This window comes from Strix aluco, chromosome 9 (genome assembly GCF_031877795.1).
Source record: "Strix aluco isolate bStrAlu1 chromosome 9, bStrAlu1.hap1, whole genome shotgun sequence".
Classification (NCBI taxonomy): Eukaryota; Metazoa; Chordata; class Aves; order Strigiformes; family Strigidae; genus Strix; species Strix aluco.
Genome location: NC_133939.1, coordinates 26,809,215 through 26,824,766, shown reverse-complemented (window position 1 = coordinate 26,824,766; position 15,552 = coordinate 26,809,215). Strand labels below are relative to the sequence as shown.

The window sequence follows — 15,552 nt, the reverse complement described above, 5'->3', positions numbered from 1 at the left end:
ATAATATGCATTTGTGTGTTTTGCTTGTTTTAACACTTAAACTGCCATTAAGAAATATTTTTCTGAATGCAAAGGGCATGGGAGTAAAAATGGAGCTCTCCTCCTCTAAATATACCGTTACATCCACTTGAGGTTTCAGGTTAGTCTTAGATGGCCTCTAGTTAATAGACTGCCGTAATACAAAATTGCATTTTCAATAGCTGTAGTCTTGTTCAAGAAACTCTTCTTAAGTTTATAGGTAACATATCAAAGAGCAATGAGTCGGATGGCTTAAAAACTGGTGTGCTGTGACTATGTGTGGGGGAGTTGTGAAGATGGCTAATTGTTGGAGAGGGCATGTTTTATTTCCCAGCTTTGCCAGCAGAGGATTACATGTTATGCAATTGCTGCAATTTAATTATAGTGTAGCAGAGGTTTTGATATCTGCCTTTAAATTATCCCAAGGGCATCTAGGAGGAATGGCTTACTTTGAATAAATCTTAATAAACATATGACTTTATGCTGCTGGCTTATTTTGTTCTGTGAGTGCCATTTGTTCCTATTAACTATATCATAGAAGTCAATACAGCTATTCCTGGAAGCATGGCAATATCACATGAGTAAGAATTTATAGGATGGGCTCAGTATGTCATTACAACAATTGTCAGTTTCTCTCTTTTATTTATGGAAGAGCGATGCATATGAATGTACTTTTATCTGGAAAGTTTTAGGCAATTCTAATAAAAGGAGATATGCATGAATTATCAGTACATGATGTTCTATTCACTAGAGGGAGAGTCATTTTAAAAAGCCGGCTAAGTGAGGCATGGTTGCTAAGTAAGGCGAGGGTTTTATTAGACCAACTGACGTAATGGAAAAAAAGCAGGCAAGATTTTGGGCATACAAAGACCTCCTTTGGATGTGAAACAAACGGCAGACTTTGTGCTTAGAATGGCTTGGGAACAATTGCTCTGAACTTAAGCAAAATATGTGAAATGGTGAGGTAATGTGAGAGGAAGGGGTAGCTGGGACATATGGGAAGGATTGCTAAGTAATGGAGATGACATGGGAATGTGGAGGAAAGGTGGTTTCTGGAAGAATTTGAGGTAATCTGAAACTACACTGCTACTGTCTTCTGTCTTGCTTATGGTGTTGGCAGCTGCAACTAGGGCAGACTCAAGGAATGGAAAATAGGAGCAACACAGAAAATGGACTCTGTGGTGGAGGAGGAAGAACATGGAGCAACATGGGCAGGATGTCCACTGAAAGTGTGGCATAGGATGATGGAGATGAACAGTTCCCCCAAAGACTGGGATAGATAGGTATTCTAGTTCAGGAAACTAATTTCTGTCAAGATGAAGTTTTCTAGTACAAATTTACTCTTTACTCTTTTCCCATGGTGAGATAAGACAACCAGGGCAGACAGTTGTGGACTTTCTTTCATAACTTCCTTTATGTAGGCTACATGGGGGGTGGTTGGTTTGTTTTTAAATCTGGCTGCTTTCTCTACTGGAATGTCCTTGTTGGACAAAGGTCCTCTTTACCCTGAGGTGAATAGTCCCAAGTATTCCCCTCATCTGGGGAGCTGCAGTGCCTTTGGGAGACCTGCCTGGATTTCCCATTCTGGAAGATGGAGAGTCTTCTGCACAGTACTGGGAATATTGTGAAGTGGCTTTGATCTAGGCAGGCAGGGTTTCTTCCCAGTATTTAGCTCACTGGTAAAAATTATCACACTTATAGTATTTTCCTGTTCTGTACAGGCTTAATTTAATGATGTTTGTAAACTACCTGAAGACCTGCAGATGAAAGATGTACTTTTTTATTAGAAAGGCTACCTTGCGTGGTGCTCAGACAGTAAAGTACTTTGGGCCTCTGAGATGCAAAAGCACCATAAATCTTGAATGAGATATTAACAATATCCAGTGTAACTGATGGTGACTTTAACCGCCAGGCAGCTGTTGGGCTAGAACAGTCCTCTATCTTATTAATGCAAAAACCCCTCCTGTTTTCTAGCACAAGCTCACATTCATACCTCTGTCGATTGACAGAGGAAAAGAGTGTGTCAGTGTGTTACTCTTTGTTATTACTCTCTAGCCTGAAAAGGAGTCTCAAAGTGAAATCTGGGGAAGGACTTGTCTGTTAGCCAGTGTGACACAACTGCTGAATGTTGTTTGCCACTTACCAGAGTGGGTATACAAGGTGCTTGGTTCCCCCCTGTGTTTTAGTCATTGAGACTTAAATTTACAAAGCCTCACTAGCTAGAGCAGGCTGTCTTGGGGAATTGATGATTTAATTATTATGTTAACAATCTGTAAACTACTCAGACAATCACTGAATTAATTTCATTTTTGATACAGTAGGCTCATGCCTTAAGACACCAAAAAAAATCCCATGTTCTGTGGCTTTAGTTAGACCTTGCGTGTTTTATGCTGTTATTTTCTGGCATGCAGCACTTCCTAATTTACACTAGGGCAAAGGAATTGGAATAAGGCTGGCAGAATCTCTGCAAAACCATCAACACTTGCCCTTTCTTTTGACCCTCCATACCTCCTGAAATTCTGCTATTTTTGTAACTAGTGCTAGGTAGCAGGATGAAGATTACATATCATCCTACAAAGCAATGCTTTTATTTTGGTCTTGTTATTTTAGGAATAATCAGCAGAGAACAAGGATACTTCCTCTTACAGATTTCATGTGCTTCCCTGAGGGGACTGATAGCAAAGGGAGGCTCTTGCAGAATATACATCTTCCACAGCAGTAGTTTAGATAAATCTTATCTGCCCTTGAATCAATAGTAAAGCTTCCATTGGACTTGTGTGGAGCCTGAATTTCGTTGTATGTTTGTGTACTGTTTTGAGGCAGGCGTTGTGTTTTCATTGTGTATATATTGAGGCTGCTATTCAGTAGCTTTGAGCTGTGCAGATCAGTGCCCATAGTTAAGTCTTTGATTCCCACCCTGGCATGTCAACTGAAATAGGGGCTGTTGCATGTACAGGACCCAGCGGGGGCGCTTCCAGCGGGCTCAGTGTCCGCAGAACCTCTCGGGCTCCCTCACCTGTCATTTGCTCCTCAGCTTGGGAGGCTTTGTCAGGCAATGCCTTGTCTGAAGGGGTTACCGTAGGCTGGTGTTATCGAGAAACAGCAAAGAGTGTCTGCCGAGTCGTCAGTCAAATCCTGCTCCAACACTTTAGCTCTCATTTTCTGGGAACAGCATACAATCGTGTCTTGCCAGCTGGGCCATTCATGTAAAAAAGTTGCCATCGAGAATGTGTTCGTGCTAGTGAGTTATGTGACCAACACAGTAATGAAATTGTGGCTCCATTAATGTCTGTGGACTCTTTGCTGTTCTGAAATGGTTGGATCACAATTTGTCAGGTGTTTATGGATACTGTATTTTTTGCAAGAGAGCTGTCTGATCAGTTCAAGTTGAGAAAAGTCATAGAAATACAGTATTTTTACATAGCAATATAAAATCTGCTTCAAACTTATTAACTGTTATACATAGCATCAATTTATTTGTATTTCTCTAGACTTCTAAATTTTGTGCTAGAAATAATAAAGTATATCTTTTTCTTTCCCTCAAGGCCAAATGTCTGTCCAGTGTTTGAGCTGGCGCTGGTAGGGCACCAACAGCCATGTGTTCAAGCCTTCAGCCGTATGGTCAAGATGTGGAAACAAGGTTGCACAAGGAGGAGGTGGTGTATGGGCTATGAGAGAAGGTAATACACTATCGTTATAAATGGATTCTGTTATTGAACTTAGTGCAAATTCTTTATAACTTTTTGTGTGTGTGAGAGAAGTTGTAAACTATTTAATCTGAAATATGTGTGAATTAGTTATGGATATAGTTAGTGTTCTGCTGAGGCTTTAAGTCTGTTATTAGTGAACAGGCAATATGGCTTTTTTCTGTGCTTTGGGTGGGTCACGAACTTCTTGGCTGGGTTTAGATCGCAATTTTATATTATCAGAAAATGCTCCTGTCTCATCCTTTTTCAGGTGAAATCCAGCTGTCAAGTCATCTACTTTGAAAAATTGAACTTCTTTCTATTTCTGTCATATGCTTAGAACTGATGGGAGATCTCACTCCCCCAGCAGCTAGAACCAAAATTGATTGCAAAACAAAATTACTCACCTCTGACTAGCCTGAATACAAATTCATCAGAAAATATGTGGACATAGTATATTAGAGCTATTGGATGTTATCAGGATGTGTTTTGCTATATTTGCTTCATTTTTAACAAGAATTACTGATAGGGGCTGAAAAAGTGTACAGTAAATATGACTGGTTTTACTGATGGGATATGAATAAGTGGAATGGAAGTTGTGATTGTTCTCTTAAACTTATTCTCTTCAAAGGTCTGGGTACTACACAGTTTACAAGCAGGTGTACAGAATGGAGCATCAGACTGTCTATAAGTGCTGCCCTGGATGGGTCCAACATGACAATGAACCTGGCTGTTTGCACTGTAAGTTGATGACAAAACTGTGACAAACCAAGCGAGATGACATCCTTAGGCCTTAATTTCCTACTGATGCTTGCTTCTAGAAAGATGGATTTTATTTCTTCCTATTTATACCTGGGATCTCCAGTTATAAAGAGATAATCTATTGATGGGGAAAGAAACTTTTTTAAAAATACAAAAGCTGTCATATGTAAAAGTACCAAGTATCTAATTTTAATCTAAACAGTGGCAACTGAATTTCTGATTATAGTTGTTGCAGCATTTTTGTGCCAGCCTGGCTTTGACAGGCCAACCAAATTTATTGCTGTTACCCAAATTATGCAAAGAAATCTGCTGTAAGGCACTTGTTTCTTGGACGTAGCACTCATTGCACAGTCTGACTGGTTTTGGCTTTTTCTCTGCTGCTGTTGCCATTGAAGCAATTGTGTTTCTACCCTATGGTTCTCCATTTGATGAGAAGCTGTTCCTATCAGTAATTTCTAATCATGATTGGATGTTTTCCTAAAAGATGGAATTTAAATTATAAGGAATTTAAATTTAATTTAAATTATAAGCATTTTAGTCACTGTTAACAAGTAGAAGACAGCAATCTACTCAGTGTTTATTTTTCTTACTGTTTTGTCAGTAATTGTATTTTCTGTATGAAAGTTAACATCTGTTCCTATGTATTTTTCTTAATCTTCATACCAACTCGAGGGCTGCATTCAGAGAGCTTGCTTTTATGATTGTCTCTTTGTATTTAAAAAACAAAAACAAGCCTGAGAGGTATTCCTCTTAGTTTCAGCCTGAAACTATGTATTTAGGGTGCACCTGCTTAGCTGTAAGAAGTCAAAGATATGTTTACAATCTGCATTTTAATCTCTGGTGTAAAGGAATTTAATGTATTTGAACACCAGTGACAATATAAGATTATTTTCTTTCTGAAAGAGCAGTGCAGACTTCCTTTGAATCCTTTAAGACACCAAAATGGTTGAATTATTCTTTTATATTTGGTACTCTTTGCAAGTTTGGCTCAAGTATGTAGAATTTAATTTATTGTAAATAAATAATGTTCTGTGTTGGAGGAAGGGAAGTGTAATTCCCTTGGACATATGTAACATCTTTTAATATACCAGTGTTTCTTAACTATTGCTGCATTATTCTCTAGCAGTTCATCTCTTTCTGGATTCAGACAGTGCTTTGAGTCCTAAGAAACTGTCTTTTGCCTCTGAAGCATGTTCAGACTAAACTGCATTATCTTCATAAAAGTTAAACTTACTCATATCAACATGGTAGTTATACCCATGATAATAAGTTCTGTTGCAGTCTAGCCTTTCCACTTAAATAAAAAGCTGGTTTTCTTCTTATTTGAAAGTTCCTGTTACAGCAGGAATATGGCAGGAAGAGGCAGTTCTGGAGGATCCTTGGCACAAAACCAACAAAACCCCTTGTTACATTCTGTTTGTGTGTACTAGTGCTGTGCTCTGCTGGCACTTGCTTCAATGGAGGGAAATGTCCTGAAGCAGGATCCCAGATGTGCCAGTGTCCTGCAGGATTTCAGGGTCCTCGCTGCCAGTATGGTGAGTCAAACATAAATTCTTAAATGCATCTGGTGTTTGGGTAAAATGCATGTTTAACAATATTTGTTAAAACATGAATATTTTATTAACATTGATTTTAAATTATAGTTGCCTTTGTACTCTAACTGGTTATTTGGTGGTTCTCTTATTTTCCAGAATTTGCCTTTTTTGCTATTGAATTTTAACAAAGCAAGATAAAAATTTAATTTGGTTGATATCGGATGAGTTTCTGTAATGGATAACACCACTGAATATCAGTAGTGGTGTCCAGTGGAAAATCTTTCTATTGTTTCTCAAATTGCATGTTCTTGTGGTGTTCTTACTGAATTTCTCATCATTGCTTTTACCCTTGTGAGAGAAAATTCAGAGTCAAACCAGGTTGGGCAATAGGTAAAGAATGTAGCAAACAAACCAAATGGGATTTCTTTTGGTGCATCTGAAAGTTGGAAGGCTGGTTTTACAGATCACTACCAAATATGTCCTAGTATTCCTGAAATAATTTATGTACCTATCTTTCATTTAAGTAACTGTACTCTGGCATGTTATAGATTAAATTCTATGTGACTTAGACTATCACTCATTCTCAACGGGAACCTTTTTCTCTCATATGCTGGTTCACAATCTGATAAACCCACAATGGGCTGTCTTGTAATTTATGTGAAATAAGACCATCACATACTGTGTAAAGCTCTCAAACTATAGAACTGCATCCATTTGGCTTCTTAAGGAGGGGGGCGAAGTCACTCCTTCAGAGTAGGCTGTGATTGGGACAAAGGATTTCCTTTGTATCAGGCAAATGATAATTTCCTTTTCAACTGAAGCACATTGTGTTTTGTTCAAAGAAAGCCAGATTTTTGAATATTTCATGCTTTTACTTTTAGATTCTAATATGCTTGCATCCTCACCTGGTTTGTCTGTCTAATGAGAAGAAACGTAACTAGTGTTTACAACAATCCCTTTAAGAGCTGAAAAGCTAAGCTCTGCTCGATATATGGCTTGTATCATGCTTGCTTCATCACTGCTGTCATATCTTGATCTCTGGGCTTCACCAAGGCTTATGTGATAGACTGGGTCTTGTGTGGGCTCATTGTGCCAAAGCAACTGTGTCTGTATGGGTAGCAGCCTCCCTCAGTGAAGGTAATAAAGCAGCTGGAGCTGCAGCAGGCATGGTAAGTGGGAAATGCAAGTCAGCAAATGTTGCAACAGGGTAGTTTTCATTGAGGCCTGGTCATAGATAACATTTTTCATTTATAAGCAAGCATTTAAATAAAATGTGGAGCTCTTTACAATGAAGATTCTGCTGACATCAGACCACAGTGTGCCAACATCTGCCTTCAGATAATATTAGTTCAGTTAAGCAGACTCCAAGGGAGATGCTGTAATTGTAATTTCTTCACTGCCCACAGAAACAACAAGTTTATATATGTAACTTGATATGAACCAGAGTGACACCAATGCAGGTTACTTTGTTATTGACTTACAGAGCTGCTGCTTCAAGGTAAGCAGGATCAGGATCTCTAAGGAACCCACATAATAAGCTTTTACCAAATGCAATATAAGTCTCAGCAAATTCTAAACTGTCTTTGCTAGTCTTTTCAGTCTCCTTCTGTTGCTTGGAAATACCTACGGCACTAAGGCATTTACAACAGGCAGATTATGTGAGTGCCACATGTGGATAGCACAGGTCAGATTTTCAAACTGAAATGGGATTGTGCGGTCTCTATTTCACAGGTTGGTGACTGCAGACAGTGTAAAAACAATGTGAGGTATCCAGCAGCTCTTGCTCTTTGCAGTTGGGTGGAACTTTTATCTTGGTGGTTTGTCTGCTTTCTATTGATTCCTAAGGTTTGAATGGAATTTCAGTAGTCATCATTTTCAGGTTTATACAGTAGCTGCTATCGCAGCCTGGCAGGAGTGAGTTTATAAATTAAATTCTGAAGGGAAAAACCTCCTTTCAGAAAGAGCGCTATGGACAATTCACCTGCCTAACAAAAGCAAGGTAATTTAGAGTGTAAGGCTTCTTAACCATTGCAGGCGTCTCCAGTCAGATGCTTGTGAGATTTGTATCATATTTGTTGCAAGCAAAACTAGAGAAAATGTATTGTGGAACTAGCAGTTATAGCTTCTGTTTTTCCTGGCTGATGTTGGAATATTCTCTTTTCATAACTGTACTTGCACTCATTTAGCAGAATTGTTGCATGTATCCCATTTTATCTCTCCCCCTCTCCAGCCTCTTTGCTTATCTTCTGTTTCTGTCATTCAGTGTTGACAGCTAATTCTAAAGTTTCAGTTGTGCAGTGACTCTCATGATCTCCCTGCTGGGCACTATGATTCACAGACAATAGACAAGAAGTTAGTATAAAAATATTATTAAAATCAGTTACTCTAAAAAATCAATGGGAGCATACATCTTGAGAATCTTCTAACATGGCTTTTCCTGTTTGCTGAGTTTATATTTGCCATTAAGTTAGTAAGTAGGTCAGCCTCTGGAAATCAAGTTGCTACATGCTTTGTCCTGGTCTGTTCTGTAGAAAGTTTGTGACAGATCGTCGAGAATGACTTATGACAGCCCAGTGCATCATAGCAGTCTGTAGCAGAGATAATTATTCACAATGGGCATGATTGCATCTAATGACTTTTTAAAGATATCATGTGGTGTTTTAGCAGCCTGTAACATGACATTATTTCTGATTAGATGCTGAAAGGGTTATGATTCCTGTAACAAACTTTACGTAATTGTGACTAGAAATGCATTACTGCATCTCTTGTACTTCACTGCATAGTTTTATTATTTTACCCACACAAGCAGCAATAAAAACTTAGAAGAAAGATTTATGAGTGAAATGGTCGAGCTCTTCATATAGCCATTACAGGGATTCAGTAACAGATTGAGCTGTCTCTTTCATTGTCTGCTGCAATTTGTCTTGTAATAATAGACTTATATCAATTACAATGTAAACTTGCAAGCTGTATTTCTTTCTATTTTAACTTGCTTGGAAGTTGAAATTCCCATTTCTCTTGAGTCCAGTGAAAGAGAGAAGACTTGTAACAAAAAAAAAAGTAACGGTAAAACGCAGCGCCAAGAATAAAATCTGCTGCAGTGCTGGTTTCATTGTTATTCACTAGTTGTCCTGGTAATCTTGTTCAAGGCCTGCTAGCCACCTGAGCTGGACATGGAAGTAAATTAATTTCATTTACCTTGTTTAATTCAGCCCTGGGACTTGTACTTGGACGTGCAGCTAGTGAAAACATTCCAAATTCTACAGACAAGGGTAACTTTATTTACTCCTCATGTACATAAAATTGCTTAATGCAAAATGAGGGGTTAGTTTTGACTCTTACAGGTTTTGTCATCAAACCTCAAGTTATTGATGAATTTGCCAAGTGCCTCCTGTTAGTTTTAATACTTAAAGTAAAAGCAGGAGTGAGAACTGAACAGGCTTTATAATTTCATGACTGAAACAAAATCCCAGCATTGCAAGTGTTTTGGAAGAGGCTACCAAAATTAGCAAAGAGTAACTACAATTGAGCATTTCTGAGAAGATGGGTGTTATCAGAAGACGTTTAGAAGGTGAGGAATGACCAGAGCAGCCTTGTCAAGCAAGTCATCTTATGATGACATGATGTTTGTCATCTTAGCTTAATCATTTGAAGAAAGCTGAACGCAATATTCCAGTGTTTAACAGATTAAGTGTCAATATATTTAAATTTTACACTGTAATGTTTGCTGTAATGCAGGTGGAATTTTAAATTCTTTTACACTGCCTGATGTAGATTACTAAAGATTGTGTGCTTGGGAAGGATTTACCACATCTTGAGAGGCAGTGTGGTCTGCTGAATACACTGCTTGCCTGATATTTGAGATAACAGCTTTGGTTTTTTTTTTTTACCTGTCACTGACCTTGGATATTAGTTCAATAACTTCTAGCAAATTATACCACTAGGCCTCAATTTCATTGTATATGAAATGTTGATAATGATAGCTCATTCCTTTGTAAAGTGCTTTGAGACCTAAGTAATTAAGCATAAGATAATAGCATTGGAATGTGTATATAAAGGCAAAATGCACACTGCATGGGTAGCTAAAATGAAATGGTTATGAGATAGATATTCATCAGTTCATTGACTAGCTGTCAATCTCTTCCTTAACTCTGGTCACACACTATTAAGATATTGAACTATATAAAGATTCTAGTAAACAAAAATGTCAGCACCTCCTAGTTCAGGTAGATCAGAGTTTACACTACAGAACTACTTGAAACAAAGCTGTGGGGGTTTCTTAAACCATTGATTAAAATGGCATGAGTTCTGATGTATCTTCTTGCAACTAAAAATACTATCTCATTCACTGTGAAGAAGAATTTTCTTCCATTTTCTTCTAGGAAATATTTCTTCCTGCAAAGAGTTATTTGATAAAAGTTATGATTAATGTCCTGTCTGCCATTCTGGTCTCTTGTAGACATGCATATTTTCTTCTTCTTTGAGACGAAAGTCCTAGGCAAGCCTTACAGGGCAGTATATATCCATGAAACAGTGCTACAAATTTTCATTCTTTGTAGGGTCCTTAAAATAGCAAACAGCAACCTTAAAAATCCCATGGATCTGTTACACATAGAGATGTCTTTAGTTTTCATGGATCTTTGTTTCCCAGTGGAACTAGATAATGTTTGCATATTTGTGAGGGTAGATTAGTTCTTAACGTGCTTATGCAGTGCTGCTGATAGCAAGGCCCTCACTGTTGCCAGGAGTTCTAGCATTTTGTTTTCATGTTTTGGCTACGAGTCCCATGCGGTCTTACCAAAGACAAAATTTTTAACAAGAAAATTCTCTGTCAGTCCATAGGGAGAGTGGGAGAGGATGGTGCAAAGATAACTTATGTTCAGATTGATCTAGTTTAGTGCATGTAATGTCTTTAAGATTACCAGGTTTTTCTCCTGTGCTAGCAGTCATTCTCCTGCTCCAAATGATCAGTCTCACTAGCAAAATGCTAGCGAGCCCGTCACGGCAAGGGAAGCACAGATGCCTGATTAGGCTGCTCAGGATAGGAAGGTACCTGTCCTCTGGTAGAAAGAAACCTTGTGATCATCCTCTATTCCTAGTGGGGCCTGCTCTTCTGTTCTTCCTCTGCTTCTTTTCAACTTCTGGGAAAATGATCCATCCGTCCTGTACCTTTTTGTTCTTGTGTTTAAGAAGCACTGGCTGACAGCAAATATGAAGGTGTAGATGCTTTTGGTCCTTTATATGACAGTAAAGGAGCACCAGTGTCGTGTGAGCTCCTGACAGCTTGAGAGCAGCTTGTGGGCTTGGTGTGTGCTGAAGCACTTCAGAGTTGTGCAACTGCTTGTGCCAGCATTAGGGGCTGTGGTAATGGGTGTCTTTTTTAGCATTTGTCAAAGTAATAACAGTGCCATTGTACTAGAGCATCCACAACCCTTCCAAGTAGTGCAATTTGAAAACGTGCATGTGTTTTTTAAACAACGAACACTGCTAACAAGGTGTGTTGATGTGTTTCATCTCATCAGAAGAGTTAGGCTGTGACGCTTCCTTTCTGTTTGTCTGTGTGAACCACACAGGAGAGACAAGCAGCATGAGGCAGTTTCATGTGATGGTGCTTTACTGTCATCTTATGCAGCAGGATGTTTATGACCAGCAACTAATGCTTGATGTTGTGTTAAGGAAGTAGTTGCTGCTGACATCTCAGCCAGTTCTAAAGCTAACTAATTTGCTTTAGCAACTCTAAATTTCTAAATTTCTAATTTAGCTATTCTAACTTCTAAAGCAATTTAATTCAATGAAATAGCAGGCAGTCTAGGTTTTAAACAACCTTAATATAAATTGGTCATTACAAATGCAGAAGCCCTTGATTTAGATAAGTGATCCAAGTATCCAGTCAGCATTTATCTCTTTGCTGTAATTCTTTCCAACAGTTCTTTTAAAACTGTTTCAAAGGCTGTTTCAGGTGATTTATATTCAGTGTTGAGTGAGTGTTATACTGCCCAACCTGCATTTGAAAAATCCCACTTATTTAACTTATTTTAGATGTTTTTGGATTTAAAGTCCTAGTTGGCTAGACAGCTCTACCCTTACTAAAACTGCCAGATGTGTCTTTGTATGGCATAGCAAGTTGTATGTTTAACTTGTGTAGAGTGGTCCTGTAGGCAAGAAAGCCAACCCAAAAGGAGATCTAGAAATCTGCTCGGTCTAAAATAAGGATGACCTTTTCAAATTTCTCCTCATTAACTGAATATCAGTATCTTATTTCATGTGAAGGTACTGCTGTTATTACTGTGTTAGTCCTCTTAGTCTGCATCTCTTCACCTTTCTTGATATCATCTGTAGCACACTGGCATCAGGTGAGTTTGTACCAAATGCAGCCTTTGTGTTTCTCAGTGTATCAGCCTCTGTCAGCTTGGAGTTGTCGGGGCTAAATTGGTGTCCTGCTGTCACCATTGCTTTCATTCTGGTGCTTCTCATACAATCTGCTTCTGGGTGACTTTGGAAGCTGTTAGCATGACCCTGTTTCTGCCTTGGGTGGGGGCTATGAAACCTCACAAGATCTACAAATCCATTTTTGGCCCTTCCAGAAGCAGTATAAAAGCTTGACAGCACTAAAAGCTTCTTTGATGGCACAGAAGTCCAGAGAGTCTATAAGCAGAAAGGCAACTAAGATAATGTTGTTCAGGTCAAAAAGTAGAGAGGAAGGTATGAATGATGAAAGTATACTGTCCTTGCACTTCAAAAACTGTTTCAGGTCTCATATCCATTCAGAAACATGACATGTAATTCTTTAAAAGACAGACAATACTTGCATGGTTTGTAAATCAACTGAAATAGTGGGATGGGGATATTCAGCTCTGTCAAAGTAGCTTGAGAGTTCACAGGAACAATTGAGAAATATAGGCACAAAGCCAGCTCTTCCCTTGGGCTGTCATAAGGCACTTAACTTGGTCATTTTTAGTAACCAGGAAGTTAGCACTAGATCTGTACAATTTATTTAAGCAAGTGCTTCAGTATGCTTTCCTGTTTCTTGTGCTTGGAAATGGTGGGTGATTTTTGTTTGGCTTTTTTTACTGCACAATTTTAATTCATGCTTTGTCAGGAGCAAATTTGGATAAAAGTTGAGTTTATAAAGGGTTTTAAATAAACCAAATGCTTTAGGCAATTTTATGTGGTTAAGCAAAAGTATTTGCAAGGGAAAATATGCCAACAGAACTTTAGTGTTTAAAATTAGTATATTAATCAGAGCAGTTATTTATAGTTAGTGAACTGAATTGATTGGGGTTTTTTTCTGTGATGACCTACACTACTTAGAACCAATCAATCACATCCTGTCTTTCTTGTAGGAAAAAGGGGAAAACGCTGGTGTCTTACTCTTTCAGTCCATAATTAGTTTATCAACTTTAATGAAATTTTAGCCATGGTAAAGTCTTCTGATGTAATCTTTTAGTAGATTCTGGTCTCACTGGACATTTGGAGACCTTCACCACTTCAGTGATCTAATTGCCTTGAAAACCTGAGAAAAAAATACACAGTAGTTGATTTTTTTTTTCTGTAAACCTTAGTGTAGCATATAAATTCCACGTTAGATTTTTAAAATGTTTAAAAAAAACCTATTTTAACTATTTCTAAAAAAATATGTTTCTAATGTGCAATGTCAACCCCTTACATGTAGGTCTATCAAAACAGTCACCTGCTATCATTGCCTTCTGGGTTTGGTCTCATGGTAATATACCTTCCTCTAATCTGTCTCCTGTATTCTGCACTTTCATGGCAATTGATAGGTATCCTGACACTTCAAACAGATTGTGATTTGAATAATAAATTATAGACATATATAGTCACAAATTAATACAAATGTGATGTTAGACCTAAATATAAAATGTCACAGAGCTGGAGCTGATTAGAAACCCATGAGAAAGATGAGTTGAATGTTATTCTGTGCAGAGACTTGCAAAAGACAAATGTAATGCACAAAACACTGCAGAAGGTCCAAGCTATCTATAATCTCTCAGGAAAGAAGTTATGGTTAAGATAAAATGACATTATCTGTTTTAATGATGGATAACAGTTGATTTGGAGATTAATTCTGGTTGCAAGCAAGATCCTATGAAGGATTCAAAAAACCTGAAAGCATGGCTTCCTCCAGCCTTTCCATTTTCTCTTCTTTGCCATTCTGCCTGCATTTACTTCCCTCTTCACACACACCTAGTCTTTGCCAGCGTTGTCTACAGGAACGCCTTTCAGCATCCGTAAGATATGAACCTCTACAGATAAAAAGCCCTTTGAAGTAGCCACTAAAGAGCTAGGAGGAACAAAAGCTTTGTCATTTTAAAATGGGAATGGTAAAACACTGATTGAAAAATCATGACTGGCTCTCACCTAGATATGACAGGATATAATAATCAGCCCATCTTGCTGAAATGCTCTTGAGTGCCTGGGCTTCACAGCCATTAGTGCAAAGCGACAGGTAGACAGACGGCAGTAGTGAAACAGCAAACAAGTATGTCAAAAGTAAATGAACCTAAGAATAACCACTTGAAAGCAAATTCACCCTTATTGTCTTTGGTACAAAAGGCTGTTTACTTTGGACTTGCTGAAAAAGTAAAAGTAAAAAATAATGGAAAAAACCTTTGTAGCTGCTAGCATTTATGCGATGTTGGTTCAGGAAATGGGGTAGCAAACCATAGCAAACATGAATGCTGTGCAGAGATGCTTGCAGGTATGTGTCCTCCCCCCCCCCCCCCCCCCCCAAAAATAGCAAACTGTGAGTCTGTAGAAACATCTGGATTCTATTTCATGACTCCTGCTAGTCTCTATGTGATCGTAGGCAAATTTATTTGGGTATCCAACCTGCCTGTTTCAGTGCAGTGCAGAGATGTCTGAGCTAGATCGGTTAGTTAGGTCAGGTAATAAAGGTGAGTTTAAATAGCCCATAGTGCTGTGGCTAGACTTCTGCCAACACCCAGTTCATTCAGTTTTTATGTAGCTCTTTATGCAACCCCTATATTAAAAAACATCTAGATAATGTAGGGTTTTAACTGATTTGGCAGAATATCCAGCAGATTTTTATCTTTATTGATTTATTTGGGGAGGCTTGCAGAGTGAATTTTGAGATGGTTGCTATGCATCTCATTCTCCTCTCAACAGATAGCTCTCCCCTTTCTTTAATCTTCTGTGCTCAGAGTCAGAGGTCAGGTGCTTCTGTCTTCTGTTGTGCTTTCTCACCCATCCTCAGAAGTGATTAGACTGTTTCGTGTTTCCAAAGAGGTACAAATAATAAGAGAACTCTTCACAAACAAAGCTCAGTTGACTTGCTTTCTACTTCAGTGGCATTGGTCTAGCCTGTTGCTGATTTCTTTGACTCCCACAAAATGTTTTTGAGGCATTGTCATTGCAATATTTCTCATAAAAGTGAGGAAATAGAGCCTTCTTGAGCAACACTTCAAGGATTATGACTGAGTCAAATTTAGTAGCTAATTATTTTTGCTCACCTAAAATTTACACTTTGACACATGGATATGAACAGGTTTTGAATGTGAAAGAGAAAAGTA

General features: G+C 38.3%; 1 protein-coding gene across 1 annotated transcript in view; it reads left to right on the top strand.

The window, feature by feature from the left end:
• LOC141927411 (uncharacterized) overlaps positions 1-15,552 on the top strand; it is a 200,770-nt gene that overhangs the window by 10,572 nt on the left and 174,646 nt on the right. Inside the window, exons 2-4 of the mRNA XM_074834607.1 lie at positions 3,564-3,698; positions 4,336-4,445; positions 5,897-6,001. Of these exons, the coding sequence (XP_074690708.1) occupies positions 3,564-3,698; positions 4,336-4,445; positions 5,897-6,001 (350 nt within the window). The remainder of the gene's footprint in view (positions 1-3,563; positions 3,699-4,335; positions 4,446-5,896; positions 6,002-15,552) is intronic.